This window comes from Bufo gargarizans, chromosome 1 (genome assembly GCF_014858855.1).
Source record: "Bufo gargarizans isolate SCDJY-AF-19 chromosome 1, ASM1485885v1, whole genome shotgun sequence".
Taxonomy (NCBI): Eukaryota; Metazoa; Chordata; class Amphibia; order Anura; family Bufonidae; genus Bufo; species Bufo gargarizans.
The window spans coordinates 456,455,177-456,482,392 of NC_058080.1; the positions used below are offsets into that span (position 1 = coordinate 456,455,177).

The following is a 27,216-nucleotide window of genomic DNA, read 5'->3' on the forward strand; positions in this document are numbered from 1 at the left end:
AAAAAATGGGAAAAGTTGTCTTTTGCCAAGATATTTCTCTCACCCAGCATGGGTATATGTAAAATGACACCCCAAAACACATTCCCCAACTTCTCCTGAGTACGGCGATACCAGATGTGTGACACTTTTTTGCTGCCAAGGTGGGCAAAGGGGCACATATTCCAAAGTGCACCTTTTGGATTTCACCGGTCATTTTTTACACATTTTGATTGCAAAGTTATTCTCACACATTTGGGCCCCTAAATTGCCAGGGCAGTATAACTACCCCACAAGTGACCCCATTTTGGAAAGAAGACACCCCAAGGTATTCTGTGAGGGGCATGGTGAGTTCCTAGAATTTTTTATTTTTTGTCGCAAGTTAGTGGAATATGAGACTTTGTAAGAAAAAATAAAAAAAATAAAATCATCATCATTTTCCGCTAACTTGTGACAAAAAATAAAAAGTTCTATGAACTCACTATGCCCATCAGCGAATACCTTAGGGTGTCTACTTTCCGAAATGGGGTCATTTGTGGGGGTTTTCTACTGTTTGGGCATTGTAGAACCTCAGGAAACATGACAGGTGCTCAGAAAGTCAGAGCTGTTTCAAAAAGCGGAAATTCACATTTTTGTACCATAGTTTGTAAATGCTATAACTTTTACCCAAACCATTTTTTTTTTTGCCCAAACATTTTTTTTTTATCAAAGACATGTAGAACAATAAATTTGGCGAAAAATTTATATATGGATGTCGTTTTTTTTTTTTTGCAAAATTTTACAGCTGAAAGTGAAAAATGTCATTTTTTTGCAAAAAAATCGTTACATTTTGATTAATAACAAAAAAAGTAAAAATGTCAGCAGCAATAAAATACCACCAAATGAAAGCTCTATTAGTGAGAAGAAAAGGAGGTAAAATTCATTTGTATGGTAAGTTGCATGACCGAGCGATAAATGGTGAAGGTAGTGTAGTGCCGAAGTGTAAAAAGTGCTCTGGTCATGAAGGGGGTTTCACCTAGCGGGGCTGAAGTGGTTAAAGGGGTTATCCAACCTCTAAAATGCCTCCCCATACGTCCGGGCCCCTCACACAGGTTGTACTTACCTGGCTTCCCAGCACCCACGTTGCTTCTGCCGCCACTGCATCTCCCCATCACGCGGATGAAAACATTCGGCATGGGGAGGAAGCTAATAGCAGGCCGCAATGCGAACAAGCCTCCCTAGAGTCACCCACAATGGGAGTGACTGCTATTGGTTGCGCCAAACCCCTTTCCCAACCAACCACAACGCCAGATGTTTTCATCTGTGCGACGGGGAGATGCAGCGGCGCCATGTGTGCGTCAGAAGTGACACGGGTACCGGGGAAGTCAGGTAAGTACAACCTGTGTGAGGGGCCCAGATGTATGGAGTGGCATTTTAGGGGTTGGATAACACTTTTTAACTTTTCCTTTATTTGGACAATAGAGCTACTGTCATCCCAATTCTATACCTAGTGATCATTGCCTTGCAGATAATATTTTCCCAGAACAACAGCAGTAAACTGACAATGGGTTACCTATCTATATTGGTGTTTTTTTTAGAATTGTATTTCAGTTTCAATGGCATAATACTGTTGAAATGAAAAAAAAAAAAAATATAATACGCTAAAAAAAAAGTTTAACAAAAATGCACCTTTCTGATGGAAATGTCCCACTAAAAGGAATATGTCACCATAAAATGACCTATTGTTTAAATCATGTTTTTATGTTAAATATACAACAGAATTTTTGGTGATGTTATTTTTTATTTTCCATGTCAATAATTTAGTATGTGCAGTTCACTTTACTACAGTTATCTGCTTATCATTACAGGCAGGATTAGAATGACAGATATTAGATGGATGGATGGATGGATAGATAGATAGAATAAAAAAAAATCCACAGCACTTCTGAAAAAGTAAATTAAATGTAGTGTTCTTTAATCACCAAAGCGACATTTACCGTATTTTTTGCCCCCATAAGACGCACTTTTCCCCCCCAAAAGTGGGGGGAAAGTGCCCCTGCGTCTTATGGGGCGAATGCTGGCAATTTACATTGCAGTCTGCGATGTATTAGTGAGGAGGGAGGAGGGTCTGTAGTAGGCGGGGAGAGCGGCGGGGCAGTGCAGGCACTGTACTCTGGCCCGCCGCTAAGTATGTACTGTATTATACCTAGTGTTAATCAGAATATCTAAACTGCGCTCCCGCTGCTCCCAATCTGTACCGTACTTACCGGTACATGTCATACTCCGTTTCCTGTAGTAAGTGCTAGCAGGCAGGTCGGGCTGCAGGCGGCCGTAACTCACTGAGGTCACGTGCCTGCTCCGCCTGCTTCATTTATAAAGTAGGCGGAGCAGGCACGTGACCTCAGTGAGTTACGGCCGCCTGCAGCCCGGCCTGCCTGCTAGCGCTTACTACAGGAGACGGAGTGTGACATGTACCAGTAAGTACGGTACAGATGGGGGGCGCAGTTTAGATATTATGATTAACACTAGGTATAATACAGTACATACAGAGAGGTGTGCGGCCAGAGTACAGTGCCTGCAGTGCCCGCCGCTCTCCCCGCCTACTACAGCCCCTCCTTAGGGATCTATGGATGGGATAATGATTTGGAGGGGGGGGGGTCTGTGGATGGCATTATGATGGGGGGATCTGTGGATGGCATTATGATGGTGGGGGGGATCTGTGGATGGCATTATGATGGGGGGGGGGTCTGTGGATGGCATTATGATGGGGGGATCTGTGGATGGGACTGTTATGGGGGGATCTGTGGATGACACATATAGCAGTATCATCCACAGATCCACTACCCCATAACAGTGCCATCCACAGATCCCCCCCACCATCATAATGCCATCCACAATTCCCCCCCCTACCATCATAATGCCATCCACAGACCCCCCCCACCATCATAATGCCATCCACAGCTCCCCTCCCCATAACAGTGCCATCCACAGATCCCCCACCCCATAACAGTGCATCATCCACAGAGCCCCCATAATAGTGTCATGCACAGACCGCCATTAGTTCAAACCCACCAAAAGCACACCTTTTGGTTAAAAATATTTTTTTTCTTATTCTCCTCCTCAAAAACCTAGGTGCGTCTTATGGGCCGGTGCGTCTTATAGGGTGAAAAATATGGTAAGTCCTCTTACTGGGACTTTTCTCCAGCAGTAAGAGGACTGAAACGTCACTTTGGTGATTTAAAGAACACTCCCTTTGATTTTTTTTTTTCGGGAGTGCTGTTCCATTTTTTTTAATTTTATTCTATTGGATGTTGGATCGCTTCCGCAGCCGCTGGCACACCATAACTTTTTTTTACCTCTGTGCTGCTTACATTAGTTGTAATTAAATTGATAGATATATAGATAGATAGATAGCTACCATTCACAATAGATTATACCACTTATCTACTCCTGACCTCTGCACAGGTCACAGAACATGCCTAGAAAACTGTCCCATAGAAGTCAGTGGGGTCCCCTCCTGACCATTGTGTCTATGGCCCATGATGGCTGCTGCAAAGCATATTTATAAATGCTGTAAACCGCAGCTCAGGTAAGATGGCCGCCCCCATAGTCATGTTCAGAAAACAGAATAAAAGTATCTACAATCAGAAAATAAAAACAGATTAGATAAAAGAATATGTGTCGGTATCTGGTTTTAACTGGCAATAAAAAATGATAGGTGACGCATTCCCTTTAAGTTGTAATTCTGTAAGGTGCCCAATAGTTACACTCTATGCCGAAACACATAGCATTTCATCCACTGAGCTTGTAATTAAGCTTGGTAAAAATACAGAAAATAATGCAGCAGGTAATATCCATATTCTTATGCGGCCAGAAAAACATATACATTAAAAACAGAATAGGTCATTGATGCAGTCTACGTTATTGTCCAATATGAAAGCTAGCCTTTGTGTCAGTATCTGATGCTGCTTCATGTGAATATGTGCTAGAAGTGATCTCATGTCCAGCTGCGTACAGAGTGGCGATAACATCTAGTCTCTCAGTCACTATTCTATTGACATGCAAATAAAGCCACGTTCCCACCCCCCCCCCCCCCCCCCCCATGGGAGCTTTTTTGGAAAGACTTTGATAGGGTTTTAATCAAGAAATGGTCACAAATTAAACTGTAGATCTCTAAACAGGAAATAAAAATGTATAATTTTTGTTGGATACTCTACAGCATTTTGATGTGAAAAAAAGATTGAAAATACCTGTTTATGTATTCTCCCATGTTACTTTGTTCACATCATGTTTTTGTCCCATGTGTAATGCACAGTATACATATGACATACGATGCTTCTGTCGAATCTCATACAGTAGCGTCCATCGCCATAGGGCTCCATTGTAAAAAAAAAAAAAAACATCCATTAAATGTGTGTGTTTTTGCTGGACTCTTCAGAATGGAAACGCATAGTGTTCTACCATTTTATATCCTTTTTTTTGCCAACATATATGTTAAACTTAAAAAAATCGTGATGTGACAAGCCCTTTATAAAGAGTACTTACATTTTCCCCAGAGCCACTTGCATTAGTCCCTGTCTTCACTATAGCTGAAATCTAATTTCCCGTTTCTTATTCTTATATTTGATAACGGTAGGAACCCAGAACAGTAGGACATCCATTTACATTACAAGTTACAATTTTCTAAGAAATAACTGTATTTGATATTTGTTATATATGAATAAACAGTACTCACCATTTAAAACTGTGAACAATTACTGCATGTACAATGGCCTTTGCACACACTAGTACATTTCTTGGTTTCTGGATATGAGTTTTTCTTGTAGTATATGTCCAAACATTACTTATTCTATAGAAGGGCAAATAGTGCTGTGGTGTCAGAGTAAAGGAAACATGGGCTACTGACCAGGCTTCCTGTTCGTGATACAGGATGACAATATATTGTGATGTGCAACCAATTGTGATTTGAAACATGACTATGTCCATAGTATATTTACTTCCCATCTCATAAAATATAGACTTAAAGGGAACCGGTAGGATAGGCTACACAGAGTCCATTTATGGTCTGTAACTATGGAGACACATAATCAATGCATATGTTGGTCCCATGCACCTCGTTAGTTATGAGCAAAGCGAGCTTCGGATCCTAGATCCGAAGGTGCTTTCCTCAAAACTTTGGTTTAATGCTGTACGCAAGACTTCGGTGAATAACTTCAGTAGTAGATTTTTTAACTGAAAAACCATTTTAAAACTTGGATCTGAACTATGCTTCGGTTCCAATTGGTGTTTTTATGTCCTATTTAGAAGCAACATCTCAGCCACACAAGGCCATTTTCAAGCCAAGATGAAAAGCTTTTTGTGTTGGTTTGAAAAAAATGGCCCTGCATGGCTGAAATGATGCTCTTTAATATGACATAAATAAACATTGAAGTTTTATGGACCATCTGGTGCCTTGGATTTCTCTTATATGAAGACGCATAGCTCCACATAAGAGCCGTATGCACAAAACGATAGGCGGATAAGGATTATTTGCAAAGTTGCTTATTTTTTTCTATCATGAATGCACTCGGGCAATTAAAAAGGCTACAAAGGTGGAATAACCTTTAAATGGAATGACTTGTGTATTTTAGTTTTAGTTTCATTAATTAGATTTAAGTATGTTGAATAGAAGTAATATTTTGTTCAGGTGAGATGCATTTAGAGTGTTAGGTCCTCTGTCTATGTCCGCTGCTGCCCTGCTCTCCCCTGTAGGTATGATACCCGCATTACTCAAGATGCTGCTGCTTCTGCCTTGTGCCCCAGCCTCTGTCTCCTTAGGGCACTCACGCTCCCCTCCAGCGCTTGCTCCCAAATCCTTCCCCAGCCAGTATTTAAGGTGTCATCTCCAGTTGGAGGGTGTCTGAGCTTTAGATTCCTTAGTGAGCAGAAAAGTTGTTTTGATAGTCTTGTGCTATTGCGATTTACCTGCATTTGTTCCTGTCTGTGCTCCAGCTTGTACCTGCTCTGCCTGTGTGTTCCAGCACTTCCAGTTTCAGTTCTGTCTGTTTAAGTTAACCCTGTCCGTCTCTCTCATCTCTGTTCCTGCCAAGTGTCCAGCCTGCCTGCCTCATCTGTATCTTCAGTATCATCCTGTCTGCCTGTTTATCCTGTGTCCCCCACCATCTATGCTTCAAGTATGCTGTCTGAATCTCACAAACCTGCATTTAAAGGGAACCTGTCATCAACTTTATGCTGCCCATACTAACAGCAGCATAAAGTAGAGACAGGTGAGTTGATTTCAGCGGTCTGTCATTTATAAGTTAAAAGTAAGTGGTTGCCGAGAACCAACATCACAATCATTGTAGACTGGGCCTGGAAAAGAGTCCCGGACACCTGAGAAGAGTCATGGTTATTCATGAAGTCCTTCTCTCCCCACCTGCTGATGACTGACAGTCTTCTACCTGGTTTCTCCCTTTCTCTCTAGGAGAGAACTGACAATCATCAGCAGGAGATTATGAATAACCATGACTCTTCTCGGGTAGATTTGACTCTTTTTCAAGGCCTGTACTGCATATGTGACCTCATCGAGGTCAGCATAAAGTTGATGGCAGGTTCCCTTTAAGTTATAGCGACTGTTCAGACTACACCTGCAGTTTTTCTACATCTTTGGTGCTTTCTCTGTATTCTGATATTCTGGTGTTTGCATCAGAGTCCTTGACAGGTCAGTTGCCAACTACACCGGGACTATCCCAGGAGGTAGAGGTCTGTTTTTAATTCCCTGCAACGAAGGCAAGATCCCTGTACAGGGGTTAAAGGGTGAATATCAGGGAAGTGCTGGAATAACGCCTTTAGGGTTTAGAACAGAACTAAACCATGTAGTTGACACAGTGGGTCCTGCTATCCTGCCTTTTGTAGGCCTCTAGAGCAGTGTTCCTCAAATCCAGTCATCACAGCCCACCTGGTGGTCATGATTTGAGAAGATCCCACAGAATGAACACCTGTGGTAAGATGCACTGACACAAATTATATCACCTGCTCAATACTAAGGAAATCCTGAAAACATGACCGGCAGGTGGGCCCCGGGGACTGGAGTTGAGGAACACTGCTCTAGAGGAACAGTAGGGTGGCAAATAAATCCTCAGTCTTTTACAAATAATGTGATGACTCTGCTAATCATGAGCCAGTCTGCACAACAAAGCAGACAACCTATTATGACTGCTGTAGCTTTCAGTGTGAAAACTGGAATAGTTTAAGATAAGTTTTTTTAAAAAATCTGGATAGTAACAAACAAACCAAAAATACTACCAAAAATATTCATAAAAATATGTTTAGTATAAAACCTGATTTAAAGAATATCTAATTTCCTGATGGATACGTTCAGGTATTGCTTTTTGATATCATGTGTTTGTAACTGTATGGTTCTATAACACAGTATTTCTTAACTGAGCACACTGTATTGTGCTCTACTATGTATTTCTTTTAAACATGAGCATGTATAGTAGATAATCGGCTCAGACAGATGAAACCAGGTTATAAATTAGGTGTCTCTGTTTCTTGGCAGTAGTATGGGCATTAGTTCATGTCTGTTGGATTTTATCACAAAAATTTAAACACATGGCACCTAATATCAGCATTCAGCTAGTTCCTGTAGACAGGTCTTCATTTTAGCTACCTATAATGTCATGACCACCCCTTTAACCATAGTACGGAGAGGAGGTTTGTTCGCCCTTTATACGCAATGATTGTTGACTATCATTGCTGTACAGTAAAGTGAATCAATACATAGTTGATTGTATTTTGTCAAGGCAGATGAATGTGAAAAGGCAACAGAAAGAGCTCTACCCAGTATGCAGAGGCATTTCATTTCCTTCAAAAGCAGCCGGATGTGACTGTTCTTATTACTCTCAGCCAGCAAGTCACCTGTGCCCTGCCACATTGCATCTTGAATGTAATCTGATGAGCCCATTTGTGTCTTATATTCGTGTTTCTAAATGTAAAACCTCTTGTAATACTATAATCTGTCACAGTAATTGTATGGAATTTCTACATAAAAGAGACATACTATGGGGGATATCCATTATGGCTGTACGCCAGTTTTCTGGCTCACGAAAATCACAAATTTTGTCGTAAGTTAAGTTTTGTGACAAAATTTTTGACTTTTTAGCCACCTCACCGCTTTACCAAAAAGTTAGTGGGTCATGAGCAGGCGGAGGCAGGCTGCGGGCGGGAGCTCCATGGCTCCACCGATATAACAGCACGTGCGCCAGAAGACTGGACTATGTTACAACTGAAATCTACTCCACCTCCTGACAGATTTCAGTCTGGAGCACGGAGAGCAGGAGATGGATCAAATTTATTAAGACCAATGAGCTTCTTAAAGGGGTTTTTCCAGGATTATAATATTGATGACCTATTCTCAGGGTAGGTCATCAATATCAGAGCGGCGGGGGTCCGACACCTGGCACACCCGCTGATCACCCGCGGCCTTTCATTGTTTACCTGCTTGCCTTCGACATCGCAGAGGTGAGCAGGTGTAGTTGCTAGAAGCTTTTTTATCTTGTAAATTTTGCAGCATTCTTTTTTGGCATTATATAACTTTATTCTCTAGCTCAGTATGATTACAGTGATACCAAATCGTTTTTTTTACATTTTAATACTTTTGCACAATAACCCTTTTTTAGGGGAAAATAAAGAAATGAGCCCCTTATTTATTTTGTAGTTTTTATTGATACCATTTTGGGATACATAACACTTTTTGATCATATTTATTCAGGGTTTTTTTTGTGGCGAATAAGCAAAAAACAGCAATTCTGGCACTTTTTTCCACAGCGTTCACCATACGGAAAATTTTGCATAATAATTGCTTAGGGTGGTTCATTACAGATGACACCAAATATGTGGAGGAGATTAAATTTTTGAATTTTTTTTCTATTAAAAAGCTTTTTTTTAACTATTTACTAGTCCCACAAGAGGACTTTACAAGGCAATCCTTTTATCGCTTCTCTGATACATTCGTTCGCAGTCATTAGGCCTCAGGCTGCCATACGAAGACATCTGCACCCCACAATCTCATTCACAGGGTTCCAATGGGAGACAGAGGGAGCTCCCTCTCTCCAGACCACTTAGATGCTGCAGTCATTAGAGCTAAGCCTCTGCTCTTCTCTCCACGGGAGACCTGTGCAGCTGCGGACAAGAATAGGACATGCTCTATTTTTTTGTGGAGCCGCGGACCAGAAGTGCGGGGCCGTGGACCGGAAATGAGGACAGCATCTTTTTCGTCCCTATTGAAAATGAATGGGTCCACACCCGTTCCGCATAATTGCGGAACGGATCCGGACCCATCATGCGGACGTCTGAATGGACCCTAAGGCTACATGTACACGACAGTGAAAAACGGACACGTGATGTACATTTTTTTAACAGCCATTACACTTCCATTTTAAGACCAATGGTCATCTATGGGGTTATTCACACAACAGTTTTTTTTTTATTTTAGTGAAAAACGGAGGTAAAAAAATAGAACATGCTCCATCTTGTCAGTTTTTCACTGACAGACTGCCTACATACAATTAAATGGGTCCATTTTTAATGTCCGGTTCTCAAAAAGGCATCAGTGAAAAAAAGTCCATCAAAAATGTCCATTTTTAACTGATGTTTTTTTTTTCACTGTCATGTGTGCATGTAGCCTAAGGCTTTTCTGTCCTAAATAAAACATGAACAACAAGATGACTATGAAGAAGCCACAGCATATTGTTACTTCACAATTGTGATATTATTTGGAGTAGTAACTTTTTATATACTGATCTGGGTGGTGATTCTGCCTGGTAACTGTGCAGTATATATAGTACATTTTCTGCAGCACTGTACAGAGGTTATCAAATCAGCCCCTAGAACAGGGTTTCTCAACTCCGGTCCTCGGGACCCACCTACCAGTCATGTTTTCAGGATTTCCTTAGTATTGAGCAGGTGATATAATTAGTGTCAATGCATCAGGACTTACCACAGGTATTCATTCTGTGGGATATTCTCAAATCCAGACTGGTAGGTGGGTCCCGAGGACCGGAGTTGAGAAACCCTGCCCTAGAAGAACATTTTAAAGTGTATTTTTGAAAAAATATAAAAATAAGTATAACCAACAATTTATTAGTATGGAATAAACTTTTGGCTAAATCAAAGGGAAATTGTATTATAGCACTCTATTCTATATATATTAGATTTCTAGAGAAAACATTGGGGAATATTTACTAACCCTGTAGAATGGGTAAACTTAAGGTGGCCATAGAAATTGAATAGAACTTACAATCATCTGGTGAACGTTTCACAGTCATGGTCGTACACATTTTTGTCCATATTGGCTGTTACAGTTGATCAATACATGTTCAATGAAACCAGGAGATGTACGAAAGATCTTTCTGGCAACGTTCTTTCAAAGGAAGAGGTTTCGTCCACGAACAAGATTTCTTTAAAACTTCCATCTGACTACCAAAATTTTAAAAATTCTTCAAACTTCTTTTCAGGCGATGATGATCTGTTATCAGTTGGCTAAAACACTTATTGTTAAATATCGCCCAACAAATGATCATTTTGATTGAAATCATCCATTTTGATCAACTTTAGACCGATGTGTATGGCACCAAATTTATCACAGTGGTTCAGGCGAGATTATAAATGTAGCAAAGGAATAGACACAATTGTCTAATTTTATGCCAACTATTGGCTGGCTTAGATGGAGACCGAATTTTGCAGCTCATTTTTCATGCCAAATTTTGCACATTAGGCGAGGCTACCTTTCCCACAAAGCACTGCTCCTTTCCAGTTAAGCCTAGCTCCCTTGACTAGGCACATCTAAACCTAGATGCATCAAATTGCTCCGCATTTTGGGACAATGTACGCTAGTATCTAGGTGCATTCACATTAGTAAATGTAGCCATTATTTTTCTCAACATTTTTTTGATTTTCTGTTAAAAATATTACTACAGTTATCATGAGTAACCCATAAGGATCAGCCTTTTCTGGTGTAGAAGAAGTGTCCTATGTTCCTGTATGAAAATTACATGCAAATGTGGCTGTGTCCGCATTTCAGCAGGTGCTATTTTGAATAACAAACATTTGACACAGAATTATATAGAGAATATTCTTAAAGGGGTTCTGCACTTTGTTTAAACTGATGATCTATCCTCTGGATAGATCATCAGCATCTGATCGGCGGGGGTCCGACACCTGGGACCCCCGCCTATCAGCTGTTTGAGAAGGCAGCGGCGTTCCAGCAGCGGCGCGGCCTTCTCACTGTTTACCGCCGGCCCAGTGAAGTCACGACTAGTATCACTGACCTGGGCGCGGCTAAGCCCCGTTCCCTTGAATGGAGCTTAGCCCCACCCAGGCCAGTTGATACTAGACGTGACGTCACTGGGCCTGCGGTAAACAGTAAGAAGGCCACGGCGCTGCTGGAGCACCGCTGCCTTCTTAAACAGCTGATCAGCGGGGGTCCCAGGTGTCGGACCCCCGCCGATCAGATGCTGATGATCTATCCAGAGGATAGATCATCAGTTTAAAAGAAGTACAGAAGCCCTTTAAAGTTCCTAGTTACTACATGACAGATGTATGCACTGTATACTGCAACCATGTCCCTGTATTGGGACACTTGCAGTTTCATAAACATGACATTGCAGACTGAATTCCTTATGGCAGAGAGAATAGCACTGCTCGTGTTTACAGAGATTATCAACAGCCATGTGGCTGATACCAGGCACACCCAGCCAGGCACCAGGACAACCTAAAAGTATTAGGATTGCCCCAACAGACATACTAAAAGCCCCTTTACAAGGGCCAGCACTCCAGGAAATTATCGGAAATTAACCATTCGTTTCCGATAATTGCCTGCTTGCCAGAGGAGGTGAGAGCTGCATTTACATGCAGCAATCACCTCTGCTATATGGGGATGAGGAATCAATGCTATTTTTTCATCAATGTAGCCATATGATGGCTTGTTTCTTGCAGGACAAGTTGTAGTTTTAATTAGCACCATTTTGGGGGTACAAATAACTTACTGATCAACTTTTATTACCATAACTCTTTCTAGGGAAAAAAAAAAACAACCATTTTTTTAAGAAAAACATTTTTTGCATCGCAAGAAGCATAACTTTTTTCTTTTTATGGAGCTGTCTAAGGGATTGGTTTTTGTGGGATACCTTGTAGTTTTCATTGGTATCATTTTGGGGTACATAAGACTTTTTGATCACTTTATATTTAGGGTTTTTTGGTTACCAATAAGCAGAAATTCCAGAATAGTTTTGTTTTTTTGTTTGTTTGTTATGGCATTCACTATACGGGAAAGGCTACTTTCACACTAGCGTTTTTGCTGCATCCGGCAGGGTTCAGCATAAACGCTTCCAGTACTGATAATACAACCATCTGCATCTGTTATGAATAGATCCGGTTGTATTATATTTAACATAGCCAAGACGGATCCATTATGACCTCCAATGAAAGTCAATAGGGAACGGATCAATTTTCTATAGTGTCAGATTGTGTCAGAGAAAACTGATCCGTCCCCATTGACTTGCATTGTGGGTCATGACTGATCCATCTTGCTCCGCATCCCCCCCAAGATGGAAAGCAAACCGCAGCATGCTGTGGTTTGCTCTCCGGTATGAGAACGGAACGGAATGCATTTTGGAGAATTCTGTTCTGTTCAGTTACGTTTTGTCCCTATTGACAATGAATGGGGACAAAACTGAAGCTTTTTTTTCCGGTATTGAGACCCTAAGACGGATATCAATACCGGATAATATTAACGCTGTGAAAGAAGCCTTACATGATAATTGTATAGTGCAGGTCGTTACGGATGTGGCGATACCAGATATATGAAGGGGATTTTATTTTTGCAATTTTTCCATTGAAATGCATTTTGACGCTTTTAGCACTTTGAAGCCTTTTGAACAGGCGTGACCTGAATACATGACCCTTTGAATGGGCCTAGTGAAGTGAACAATCTAGATAGCCTTGCAAATGACTCTGGAGAGAGCTGAAATGTTGCCTTGCTCATAGGGGCAAATAAACCCGTGTACAATGGATCTCTGTGGAATGCTGTGACTTTTTGTCTACTGTATAGCATGGGCTGATATTCTAAGCCCGGGTCATTGGCATCCAGCTTTTCTGTTTTCCTTCTTTGTATATGAATAGGTAGATAGATAGATAAATAGATAGATATGAGATAGCTAGATAAATTATATTTTTTATATATATATATATATATTTTTTTTTTTTTTTTTTTTATAAACAATTTTATTGTTTTGTCATAAAGGGCAGATTGTACATATCATTGTATCACAAAACGCCTAACATAAGCGTATAGACAGTAATCATACAAGCATTTTAAATAATAGTCTTGAATGGTGACAATCATAAACTGTAAATCAAAACACTATATATATATATATATATTAGATAGATATATAGATAAAGAGTGGCATACATTGCAAGATGACTGAAACAGGCAACATTACCAGTTCCTTCCGAAGTAGTCCTATAAACACAAGCAGAAGGGGAGTACACAACCCTCCTATATATTGGAAAGCAATGTATTGTAGTAGTGTACATGCTTCACTTAGACTGAGTGCTTACCTGACGCCACTGGAATTGACAACATGTTTGCGGCCTGCCTGGCTAGCTGAGGATGGTGTAATACATACTGGTGTGTTATTTTTTCTGGGTTCCATGTAGCCTTTATTCCTTGAAACGAATAGTACAGTGATAAAAGGAAAGCAACGTCTCGAGTGTTTGCCTGGTCTATGATAAGACATAAAAGTTCTGAGAAGAAAGATGTGCACACCCTTTCTATCACCCTGTTCCCAAATGTCATGTGTCACTGTTACTGTGATTACTCAGTGCTGCCTTGTTGTTTTATGGTTGAAGTAGTCATTAAGGGGGTTAATGTCCTCCTTGGCCAATCCATCCTTAGAAGTATCTTTTGAGAATAATTCGAGGAGAAGCAGACTACTGACATAGTCGGACAGGGCAGGCACCGCTGGATCCCCATTCATTATGGTGGGATATGGCTGATTTCTTGTATAAATGCTGGCATTTTGCTGGAAAAATACCACTGCATTATAGTGAATGGGGATCTGGCAGTGAGCGACCATGTCTGGCTATCCTGAATACATTAACTCCAGCAGTCTGCTCCTCTCCTGGAACAGACTACTGGAGTTACCTGGCTTTAAATGATCCCAAAATGACTGTAAACTGATTAAGGTAATGTGTGATGCTCTGATGGAGTCACCACAGGAGGTTCTGTCTGGCTGCAATGATGGTCTGACTGAAAAAACGTTAAAGGGGCTTCATGTTTTCTCTTATTGAAGACCTATTCTCAGGATAGGTTATCAATATCAGATCGCTGGAGAACACCCCCACTGATCAGCTGGAGAATGCAACGCTTATGCGAGGCGATGCTGTAATGTCGATGGCGAGCAGGTAAACAGCAATGAGATTGGTCATCAATATGAGAAACCCGGACAACCCCTTCAAGGGAGACTGTTTGCCATGCTAAAAGTCCAAATCAATAAATCCACCCATTTTTTATAAAAATACATTGCATAGATTATTCACATATAGGTTAAAGGGGTTGTCTGGGCTACAGATATTGGTGATTAATTCTCAGGATTGGTCATTAAAATCAGATCTGTGAGGGCCTGGCACCCCCATGGTCAGCTCTTTCAGGCAGCTACAGCGCTGGAAACTTTACAGGATAGAGAGAGGAAGCAGAGGTTCGTGGTGTTGGCATACTGCAGCACAGCTCCTATGAGCTCAAAAACACCCCCCAAACTAACACAAGCAGTGTATAGTGCAAGTGATGGCGAACCTTTTAAAGGCTGAGCGCCCAAACTGCAACCCAAAACCCACTTATTTATTACAAAGTGCCAACAAAGCAATTTAACCTGAATACTACAGTCCAGTATAGTATATCTTCCATATACTTTATCAATTAGCTATAATACCCTGCCTACATTCAGTGCCCTGCCTGCGCTGTTCATAGTGTGTCCTGCTCTGATGAATGGCAAAGTCTAAGGCATGTTGTACACCATAGACTTTTTCCAGAGTGCGGGTGCCCACAGAGAGGGCTCTGAGTGCTGCCTCTGGCACCCGTGCCATAGGTTTGCCATCACTGGTATAGTGTAAGTGACGCTGAGTCTAATGATGTCATTTTTATCTTCATACTCGTTTGCACTCCGACACTCTTCCCGCAAACCAACAGTAAAATGTATTCAAAGGAGTCCTCTCCATGATGTGCATGAGCTGGGGAGTCCTCTCAATGCATCTTACTGCTGGTTTCTGGGAGCACGGCATATGAAGATGAAAATTACATAACTGGACTCGTAATTAGCGTCATTGACACTTTACGCCACTTTGTCTAGTTTGGGGGAGTTTCAGAGTGTCCTTCTAAGATATGTACAATATTGAGTTTTCTCCTTCACACTTACCAGCTGCCACTCATAATAATCAGTGGAGCACTTCATAGCTTCAATTATGGAGAAGCCAAAAAATGTATTAAGAACTGTTAACATAATGTAATGTAGTCACATGCTTTATCACCAGGCGTCCCCTATCTAACATGTTTCTGCTAGGGCATCTGCCTGGAAAGAGCAACATGCTCAGGCCATATTGCTTCCTTCTAGGTCATCAGGGTTCTGTTAGAAACCTATTTTTAATATGCTCTTTTAGATTTGACATAATGCCTAGTATATAAAATCACTAAAAGGTACATTTTCGATAAGAGTCTTCCAGTTTCTTATTTAATAATTCAGTGTAATATCCTGTCCAACCCAACCAGAACATCATTTATACACATTCTTATATAGATCACACATTAACAGGTTCGGGCGCCAGTATCTGCAACCATTAATGAACATTTTGTCTATTTTAACAGGTGTTAGAAAGTTTCAAGATTATGGACTATAGCCTGCTGCTTGGAGTTCATGTACTCGACCGTCCACCCAAAGAAAAAGAGGGAGAGACGTCTCACTATTCCATAGACAATAAACGGCCGTCAGTGCAGAAAGTTCTGTACTCCACTGCCTTGGAGTCTATACAGGGTCCTGGGAAGGCTGTGGATGCTGTCACAAAGGAGAACACGTAGGTTTTTTTAAGTGTTTGGTAAAAATTATAAAGCTCTACAGACAGAACTTCATATGACCAAACATACAATGCATGGTTTGATCAGACAGAACTTAGGAGAAGCAAAGAGGAAAATAGGGCTCCAGGACTAGCACCCTACTTTTGGTTTTAAATGGGCAAACTGACCAAATTATGATAGACAAATTGGAAAATAAAAGTGAATGATAATGGTTGTAAGTAATATAGCCCTGGTTCCTGTGCTTATTGGACTGCTTGTTCCTCTGTCCCCGGCTTGACTTCTAACCACTCTCTGTCTCTTGTTTGGTGCTCTGTTGTCCGTCTGGTTCTGACCTTGGCTTATCTTCTGACCACTCTCTGTCTCTCATTTGGTACTCCATAGCCTGTCTGGTCCTGACTCTTTTACATACAACCCTGTTTTTTTGTAGTTTTGTCTCTTGGTGTTTTCCCGTCTCTGCACGTAAGTAGCGCAGGGGCTGTCGTCCAGTTGCGGTCTTGCTACCTAGGGCTTGTACTGCAAGTAGGTAGGGAAAGTGGGCTGGGTTCTAGGTTAGGGCTCACTGTCCATGTCTGTCCCTACCTACAGGTGTTACAGTGGCATTTCTTCTTCTTGATCCCTATACACAGCGGTGTATAGAGCGAAAAGGAAAGCAAGGACAGAGAACAACTGTCCGTGCCTTCTCTATGGGGAGTCATTGACAGCAGGCTCCCCGCTCCTGCAGTTGCACGATTAGTGTACAGCTGCAGTCTCTGCACGTATGTTTTAAAATGTCAGTGCAGAGATATGTGCCGCCCACCTGCATGTATACAGTGAACAGGAGGTCGGCAAGGGATTAAACTGTGAGTCTATGAATTTTATGTTATTTTTAGGCATATTCAGTTTATACATAGTTACTGTAAAATTTGGATAACATCTTTAAGGCTAAAAGCTACTGTATACAATATGGCAACCTAACGTTCTCCCTTTTTAAATAGAATGGGAGGTATCCCTGCAAAGAACCATAAAGGAGAAAGAATGCTGCTTTTCATGGGTATTATCGATATTCTCCAGTCTTACAGGTAAATGAAGTACGTTAGTCACTTTGTTTTACTGAAATTATGCTGTGTTTAGGGCAACCATCATAGGTCATAATAGTTCTATGTACTCGAAGCAAGCAGAACAAAGAGTGGTGACAATTATCTATTATACGCATTGGCTTCATGTAATCGTGTATTGTTTCATTTTTAGGCTGATAAAGAAATTGGAACATTCATGGAAAGCATTAGTTTATGATGGGGTGAGTTTTCTCTATTTCATAAAACTGTAGATTGTTGACTACAAATAGGTGTCTCATTCATTTGGAGGAGATGCTGGTTTAGCTAATATCCTCATTCATATTGCAAGACTCACTAAAGGATGACTTATAGGCTACCTCCAATAGCTGCCACTAAAGAAACAATTTTCTTCCTTCTGGAGGAGAACTACTGGCCTAATTTTCCCAGTGAGCACTGCGGGGCTTGTATGTCTCTCTATGTTAGCTGGTGGTCTCCTCAAAGTGAAAGAATACCCACTCCAGTACCAGATGAGGGGTAAGAACCTTGTGACAACTGTCTACAGATAGGAGATTCTGTTTGGTTAATAATATATTTTTATTCATGTTATAACACTTATTGAAGGGTCAGACATTAACTTATAGACTAGCTATCCTCAATAGTTTAGACTACAGAAACAGTTTTCTTCCTTCTGAAGGAGAGCTAAGGCTATGTTCACATCTGTAGCACGTTTTTCCATTTTTATGTTCCATTCTGAGAACAGAAATACAAGAAAAATAGCCAAGCAGGATCCGTCATATGACCGAAACAAACAGTCCCATTGACCATAATGGGGTCTTTTGAGTTTCCACTAGGGAGCACGTTTTTTACCGCTGTGCTATTTTGTCCTGCTTTTTTAATGGAGTCTCCAACATGTGAATATAGCCCAGTTTGCATTATGAATGACAGCCTTGTAATGCCACAATTGCACTGCAGCAGCCCATGCAGGGTGCGGAGATGGCTGCAAACAAAAGGAACAAAAAGGGCCAAGCTTTCAATTATGTAGCAGAAATGGGCAAACATTTATTCTCAACGCACGCCTTGTAGGACAACATACCTTCAGGTTGCTAGAAGGGTTTCTTTTGAAGGGTTTGCATGTAAACTTAAAGCTTATAACGTAGTTTCCATTCTGCTTGACCATTCTATAATATTATTTGGAACGTATTTTATATTTAGTCATATCTTATGTTCTCCAGTCGTGCAAGCCAATATAAGATTTTCTTCTTCTTGCGGGGCAGATGGGTTTTATTCCCCCTTTAAATCAGCACACTGGATTTACTTGATAAAAATCCCCTAGGGAACTGAGAGAAAATCTTGTATAACAGGATTTGCTTTCAGAAGAATTTCATGGGGAGGGACTGTTCTCATAGGCTTATCAGAGGAATTTGCATCAGCAGGATTTACTGTTTTATAACATGAGCGCTTGTTATTTTCTTTCTAGGACACAGTGTCGGTTCATAGGCCAAGTTTTTATGCAGATAGATTTTTGAAGTTTATGAATTCCAGGGTCTTCAAGAAAGTCCAAGGTAAAAAAAAAAAGGAGCCTATGATTGTTGCTTGTGTTTTTATGTCCAAAGAAGGACTTTGAAAATATGAGACAAACAGATCTAAAAGATCTAAATGGAAAGATGCTATGCGCAACAATGTATGCTTTCCATATTCCAACTTGTAAGGGCTCATGCACTTCACTCTGATCGACCGCATCTCCCAGCATAACCGCGGCCTCCCTGTCCTCAACTGACTGTATCACGGAAATGTATTATATAGTCAGTTTGTATCTGATTATGGGGCTATTGCTGCGTACTCACACCAACATGCGAGTACACTGCGAAAGCCCCTCCATCCAATATAATAAATTACTATGATGCAGTCAGTTTGTGTCAGGGAAGCCAAAACACAGCCTTTGTTTCCCAGGCCGATCACGGTCATGTGAATCAGCCCTAATACTGGAATTTACCATAGCTTTAGGCCATGCTGCAGATTTATGTGTGTCAGATCCTGCAGCAGTTTACAGTACCAGCCAAGTAGATAAGAATTGAACCAATCTCATTCACACGTGCAGATTTGTACTGCAGATTTCACCCAAATATCAGCATTAGGGAAAACATTTTATTGCATTAAGTATCTGAGAATTATTATCTTTTAGCATAAAAGGACTGGACAAAACTAGTTCTAGAGCTTTGTGTCCAAAGAGGAGAGAAAACAGACACATGCAGACCTTGCTGTCTGAGGGGGCACAAAGTCCCCTGTGCCACATAAGACATCCGTGTTAGAAATGACATATGGACAGTGGAGGGCCATGTTACTTAATTTTGCATTAAAACCTAACAGGGTTGCCCCCTTTTTTAATACTGACGGCCTATCCTGAGGATAGGTCATGAATATTACAAAAGCGGACAATCCCTTTAAGATCTGCTATCTACCTTGGACCATTATTTTTTACTCTACCATTACATATATTGTTATATCTTTAAAGGGGTTTTCTGAGATTTTGATACTGATGATCTATTCCCAGGATAGGTTATCAGTATCTGATCGGTGGGGGTCCCACACCCAGGACTCTGCAGATCAGCAGTTTGAGAAGGCACCAGCACTCCTGCGAGCACCGCAGCCTTCTCCCCGCTTACCAAGTACAGCACCGTACATTGTATAGCGGCTGTACTTGGTATCGCTCTCAGTTCCATTGAAGTGAATAGGGTTGAATGCGATACCAAGCACAGCTATTATACAATGTACGGCGTTGTGCTTGGTAAGCTGTGAGAAGGCCGCAGTGCCTACAGGAGTGCTGGTGCCTTCTCAAACAGCTCGTCTGTGGGGGTTGCGGGTGTAGTACCCCACCGATCATATACTGATGACTTATCCTGAGGATAGATCATTAGTATCAAAATCTCAGAAAACCCCTTTAAATGAAAACGATATGATATTTTAAGTAAATAATAACACACTGGTTGCATAAGATTGCACATCCCTGAAGTAATGCTCTCTTGACTTTCTTCTAGAAGTAATCCATAGGCATCATATACACAATAGAGCAATGACAGTGGCACAGAGAGACCCTAAGGTTCTGTTCTACATAGCTGTAGGTGCTCTGTGTGCGACATATTGTGGAGATATCTACTAGGGGAGAATACATCTGTAATATGGAATTCTATGGAGCATTTTTTCCTCATTTTCCATATAAAACTATATTATTGTTCTGCGTGTCCAGTTTTCAGATTTGAATGCTTATTTGCAATTTTCTACAATTTCTTCTGCCTGTCACGTTTGACGTCTTTCTCACTAGCGGAGAGAAGATGAATTTGACTGATATTCATTAAGTGCACAAACTGCTGATGTCATAGGAAAAATGTGTTCATTATAGATCATTAGTTAAATGAATTGTGAACAGACTAGATAAGCACATGTTCCTCATTAATGCTTATGCAGAGCCGGTGCAAGGATTTTTGCCAACACAAGCGAAGCTACATTTTGGTGCCCCCCCCTCGCATCTCATATGGCCCTGGTCCCGTCTGCAGCAGCTGGCCTCTGTGTGGTCCTGGTATCTTCTCTCTGCTTCAGACAATTGCTGGTTTGAGGACCATATTTTTCACCCTCTAAGACGCACCTAGGTTTTAGAGGAGGATAATAAGAAAAAAATATTTTCCATTACACCTCAGGTCAGACCAGCAATCAGACCCCCAATGTTAATCAGACCTCACCTAACAGCCCCAATCAGACCCCAATGTTAATCAGACCTCAGATCAGACCCCCATGTCAGACATCAGCCCCCCATGTAAGCCATCATGCCCCCTTGTAAGCCATCATGCCCCCATCTAAGCCATCATGCCCCCCATGTCAGCCATCAGACCCCCATGTCAGCCATCAGACCATGTCAGCCATCAGACCCCCATGTCACATTTTTCCCCCTCCATGTCAAATTACCCCCCATGTCACATTTCTCCCCCTCCATGTCACATTTTTCCGCCCTCCGCCAGGGTGCGCCCTAAGGCAGCCGCTTGGTCTGCCTTATGGTAGCACCGGCCCTGTGCTTATGCCAACTTTACGATTGGCATTAGTGACCTTTATATTTGGCCAGTCAGTCTTCTATTAGAGCCTCACTGCCTTACATTCATATTTTTTCAATCAGTTACCTAACACATTGTTATATTAAATTATAAAAGAAATAAATCACCAATAGGAATTGCATGGTAAGTTGTAACCAAGGATATTACCTTCTGAGACTCCGATACACGACAGTTCAAAACTGGACGGAAAAGTTGGTAACGTTGGATTCTTATTTTTCAGCTTTAAAGTCATCACCCTCTAAGCGACGATGCAATTCTATCCCAGCTTTGAAGTCTTCATCACAGGAGATTCTGTCTGCCAACACCCATGAGTCTTTGGAAGAGAAGGAGAAAAACAAAAAACTGACAGAAGGTCAGAGTTTCACCAGTCTGGATGAAGAGGGTAAGAAACATTGGGTGTCACATGCCAAATTCCAATAATTTTTTTTGTCCTGGGCAATTGATTCCCAACCGTATTACTTAGTACTCCTTTCCACTCCCAGGAAACCCCTACTCACATTCCGACCTCAAATAAAACTAAGGCCGTCTTCACACAGTCAGTGTTTGGTCAGTGTTTGATCAGTGATTTCCATCAGTGATTGTGAGCCAGAACCAAGAGTTGTGGTTACACAGAGATCAGGTGTAATGGAAAGATTTGCCCGTTCTGTGTTTTGCATCTGGTTTTGGCTCACAATCACTGATGAAGATCACTGCCTGTGTGAAAGCGGCCTTAGGGTTAGGACAACTAAAGCATTATACTCCTATATTCTGTCTTAGATTTGATAAACCCCAGTGCCAAGCATCTTTAGCCAGGATAAAATCAGTTTAACAGCTCTACTGTAAAATTGACAGCTCTTACAATGGCTTTCTTCCGGAGAGCTCCTGACCTGGTTTTAAAGGACTGTACAATTCCAGGGACCCGTGGTTGGGAAACACGGAGCTAGATTTAAAGAAAGTCTGTCACCAATCTGCATGCCTAACCCCTCCTCATTGTATTCTCTGGCTGACCCTGTAATGATCTTGCGTCATCCTCTTCAGTTCTTGCCTTCACACTTCAGTGACGGCACTGCTATCGAGCCATGGCATTAACTGGCGCATGCGCACTGCACATAGTGTGCAGACGAGAACTGAAGAGGATGACGTTAGATCATGACAGGGTGTGCCAGAGGGTACATTGAGGAGGGGTTAGACGTGCAGATCAATGAAGGACCTGGGCACTTGCAGCCAGAAAGCCGCCCCTAGGCACATGTGTGCCCTCATTTGCATAACTTCATAAACTGTTTTTTTTAGCCTTACTAGATGGGACAAAAACAACAAAGGTACTGTTATAATCATGTGTGTGTGTGTGTGTGCGCAAGAACGCTACATAAGCAGTCCAAAACATGAAAACTTGGTGACAGACTCCCTTTAAGTTTATGGTATACACTAGGAACATGGGCGGAGACCACCTCAAAAGATCAAACAGAGTGCAAGTCAACAGGCAACATACAAAGACACCAAACATCACAAATTGCACCTTTCACCTCTATCCTGACATGTCTGTTTTACTATCTGCTTGCATTCCCCATTTAGTAACAATTCTGTAGCGTCTTTTCATATAACTCTGTTGTTCCATTCCTGTATATTTCCTACTAGAAGTTTATAAATGAATTGCCAGCAGTGTACAATAAAGGTCCTACTGGATGTTACCAGTTGAGGTGTGTCCCTGCACAGTCTGACACTATCCAATCAGTGTCAGATTGTGCAGGGACACACACCCAGCTGGTAACATCCAGTAGGACCTTTATTGCAGACTCCTTGCAATTTAGTAACAAACGTCTAGTAGAAATATTAGAGGAATGTCACAGCATAGATTTATATTAAAGGATGCTTCAGAATTCTTATTTCATGGGGAATGCAAAACAGAAATGTCAGGATCAGTGACCGGTTCTCTTTAAGACAAATGATAATCTACATTATGAAATAAGGCAAACAATAGACATTCATAATAACGTCTAAAAAAACAGCGTAATATCCAGCTCCTAACCTCTGGTTGCGTTAATGGCTATGTACATCTTTATAGGCAATTTTTTATTATGATTGCATGTTACTCATTTTTAGCTAACAATCATTTTTTCGATTGACCTTTATTAAAATATAATGAGTGTTTATAATGTCAGAGAGCAGAGATAAGGAGTCCGCCTGCTCCCCAGATGATGGAAAAGACAGAAAATCCAAAGGGTGCTACTACAGCATGTCAGTTCTGTACACAAAAAAGGGCTCTGTGTTTAATAAAGACTAATAAAAAAAAAAATTGCTCAAAATGAGTACAATGCAATAATAATTGCCCCCAAAGGTGTACATAGCCTTTAAGAACCATACCCCATATGGATAATAAAAAGTATAATACAACATAGGAAAATACCAGTGTCACAAAAATATAAATATATAAAGTTGACGTGTAAATTAGGGTACTTTCACACTTGCGTTGGGGGAATCCGGCAGGCAGTTCCGTTTCTGGAACTTCCTGCCGGATCCGGAAAAACGTGTGCAAACGGAAACCATTTGCGGATGCGGATCCATTTGACAAATGCATTGAAATACCAGATCCGTCTCTCCGGTGTCATCCGGAAAAATGGATCCAGTATTTATTATTGTTAAAAGTCTGACTGGATCAGTCAATGCGGCAATTTTAATGCTGGATCCGGCACTAATACATTTCAATGGGAATTAATGCCAGATCCGGCATTCCGGCAAGTGTTATGGCAAATACCATAAAAGTGACTGAACTGAAGACCTCCTGATGCATACTGAACGGATTGCTCTCCATTCAGAATGCATTGGGATAAAACTGAAGAGTTTTTTTCCGGTATTGAGCCCATAGGATGGAACTCAGTGCCGGAAAACTTTAACGCTAGTGTGAAAGTACCCTTAATGCATTTGTGTCCTGATACATGAGGCAAACAATACAGTATGAAACAGTATGAAGGAAGATGAATGACCCTGGCAAATACAGCCATACATAGTATCCCATGGTTTCATGTGAGAATGAGAGCCGAATACGTATCGCTGTCCAAACATACAAATGATGAAGCCGACATGAACGACACATGACTTCTGAGGCCAGCTAGTGGCTGCATTGGTCGCAGGAAGTAGATCAGCGGTTGGAGAATGGCAGGATACTGTGAACCCCTGTAATAAATTGGGCCTGTCTTCTGACTGTCCACTCTGTCACATACTGAAGAGTGGACAGTAAAGTACCAAGGTTTTCAGTAGACTATTACTAGGAGGAAGGATAAATAATTAACAGATGATTACACAGTAATATTGGGGTAATATCAAGCAGCATACCAACACATATATTCAAATGCCTTTCTTTATCTCCCCAGCAATAAATTCAAGGCACCGGCCTGACCTTGTGCCAAGCACGCCATCCTTATTTGAAGCTGCTTCCCTAGCAACGACAATATCCTCTTCATCACTGTTTGCAGATGATCAGTATCACCATGAAGACACAATTCGCTATTCTAGCAGGTAACAAACCTATACTTTAATATCCTGATCCTACACATATGGAAGTATGAAGCAACAGAATGTCACCATGATAGACCCTTAGAAATGAAAGCATTTAGTTGTATTTATTACAGAAAGTAGAGTCTAAATCAGCCGAACGAATAAGGCTCGGCTTTATAACAGAAGCCATAGCTCTCTGCCAGATCCATTGCACAACGGAGGCCGATGGACCCCATTGCCTTACAGTGCTGTCCTTCAGGTTCTACAGAGGTGCCCTTTGTTTTAAGAAGGAAAAATGCTGCGCTATTATTTTCGTTGATAAATTTATTTATTCCGCAGCGCTTTACAGACATTAGCATCCAATTGTCCTCAATGGGGCTCACAATCTAAGTATGTCTTTGGAATGTGGGAGGAAACCGGAGAACCTGGAGGAAACCCACGCAAACACGGGGAGAACATACAAACTCCATGCAGATGTTGTTCTTGGTCGGATTCGAACCTAGGACCCCGCTGCTAGGCACCAATGCTAGCCACTGAGCCACTGTGCTGCCTGATATCACAGATATCAATGAATAAATTACAAGTTTTTCACTTACCATATCTGGGACACGCACTGAGTGGAATACCTTCTCCCTGATCTCTGTGGAGACAAAGCCATGCATGGCCACGTTCTAAACAGAGAAAGTAATGGTGGTAGACAATCGTACATGTGCTCACACTTGCAGGGTTTCATGATCCCCATTCATATAAGCTGTGTCCATTCATATTCCAAAATAACTGGAATAAAATATCTTTGCAGTACACTGTAATATGTAATAACATCACATGTTTGCATTCTCCTGAGACCGTGAAATTCGGTGATATTTTGTTAGTAATGATGTAACGTATAATACCATCAGAAAATGCGGGAGAATTTGCTTTTTAGGATCTTGTCAAACGCGTCCATTCCTTTTAACTGGACCAAGGCATGAAGTGATATTTTTTTAAATTAATAACTGTATATAATGTGAAGTGGACAAAGAATGATGATTACATACATGCATTTACTGATTTCAAAGGGAATCTGCCACCAGCGACCTCCCTATCCAACGGTTTGCATAGACACAAAGCTGACTAAAACACAGTTTTTCTTTTGTTGATCTGAGGCTCCGTTCCAGAGTTATGATATTTAATATGCACATTAAGCTTTTGTAGCAATGTGGGCATCACCATTCCCCTTGTTGCACCCAAGCTCCACTCCTTTCTGTGGCCAGGCCCCTCCCTCACAGCTTTGAGTGACAGGGTCAGGCAGTGGCAAAGGATCCAGGGAGGGGCTGGTCGCAGAAATGAGAGCAGCTTGGGTGCAACAAGAGCAATGGTGATGCCCTCGTGGCACCAACAGACTAATTTGCATATGAAGAAAACCTATCAGAACTCAGGAACGGAGACTCAAATCAACAAAAGATAGTGTTATAATCAGGTGAACCACAGCTTTGTGTCTATGCAAACAGCTCGATAGGGAGGTCGCTGGTGACAGATTCCATTAGGATACCTTTTGGGGCAAGTTTTTTATGTTACCATTTTACTCATTTTGGGCTTAAAAATAATTTTTTCACGTGCTTGTTTGTGTTGTCCTTAAAGGCTGAGGACACCTTTAGGGGCAATTTTTGGGCTATTGGTGCTCGTGAAAATTTTTCAACAGCTTTCACTTTAGTGCATTTGCAGACTAGCAGGCTCTGTGCTTCCCGTTGAATCAGTCAGAGAACTGCTGTGATGGCTGAATATAAAGCCCTTATGTCTGAACTCCTGACAACTCATAAACACCCATTATAGCTACACTCATATGAAATGGATAAGAGTATAGTTATAATGAGTGTTTATCAACAGTCAGGAGGGCAGACATAAGGGCGTCACATTGAGCCGTCACAGCCGCTCTCTGACTGATTCAATGTGAAGCACAGAGCCTGCTAGTCTGCTAATGCACTTCAAGTGAAAGCTGTCGAAAAATTCAATTAAAAAAAATGATTTTTAATCCAAAATGAGTAAAATGCAATATTAAATAATTGCCCCTAAAGGTGTCCATAGCCTTTAAGGACAACACATAGAAACATAGAATGTGTCGGCAGATAAGAAGATAAGAACCGTTTGGCCCATCTAGTCTGCCCAATATACTGAATCCTATGAATAGTCCCTGGCCCTATCTTATATGAAGGATGGCCTTATGCCTATCCCATGCATGCTTAAACTCCTTCACTGTATTTGCAGCTACCACATCTGCAGGAAGGCTATTCCATGCATCCACTACTCTCTCAGTAAAGTAATACTTCCTGATATTACTTTTAACCCTTTGCCCCTCTAATTTAAAACTATGTCCTCTTGTAGCAGTTTTTCTTCTTTTAAATATTCTCTCCTCTTTTACCTTGTTGATTCCCTTTATGTATTTCAAAGTTTCTATCATATCCCCTCTGTCTCGTCTTTCTTCCAAGCTATACATGTTAAGGTCCTTTAATCTTTCCTGGTAAGTTTTATCCTGCAATCCATGTACCAGTTTAGTAGCTCTTCTCTGAAC

At 41.3% G+C, this 27,216-nt stretch overlaps 1 protein-coding gene across 1 annotated transcript in view; it reads left to right on the plus strand.

The window, feature by feature from the left end:
• PIP5K1B (phosphatidylinositol-4-phosphate 5-kinase type 1 beta) overlaps nucleotides 1-27,216 on the plus strand; it is a 164,520-nt gene that overhangs the window by 117,174 nt on the left and 20,130 nt on the right. The window contains exons 8-13 of the mRNA XM_044272706.1: nucleotides 15,857-16,062; nucleotides 17,038-17,121; nucleotides 17,291-17,339; nucleotides 18,575-18,659; nucleotides 21,418-21,579; nucleotides 24,545-24,689. Of these exons, the coding sequence (XP_044128641.1) occupies nucleotides 15,857-16,062; nucleotides 17,038-17,121; nucleotides 17,291-17,339; nucleotides 18,575-18,659; nucleotides 21,418-21,579; nucleotides 24,545-24,689 (731 nt within the window). The remainder of the gene's footprint in view (nucleotides 1-15,856; nucleotides 16,063-17,037; nucleotides 17,122-17,290; nucleotides 17,340-18,574; nucleotides 18,660-21,417; nucleotides 21,580-24,544; nucleotides 24,690-27,216) is intronic.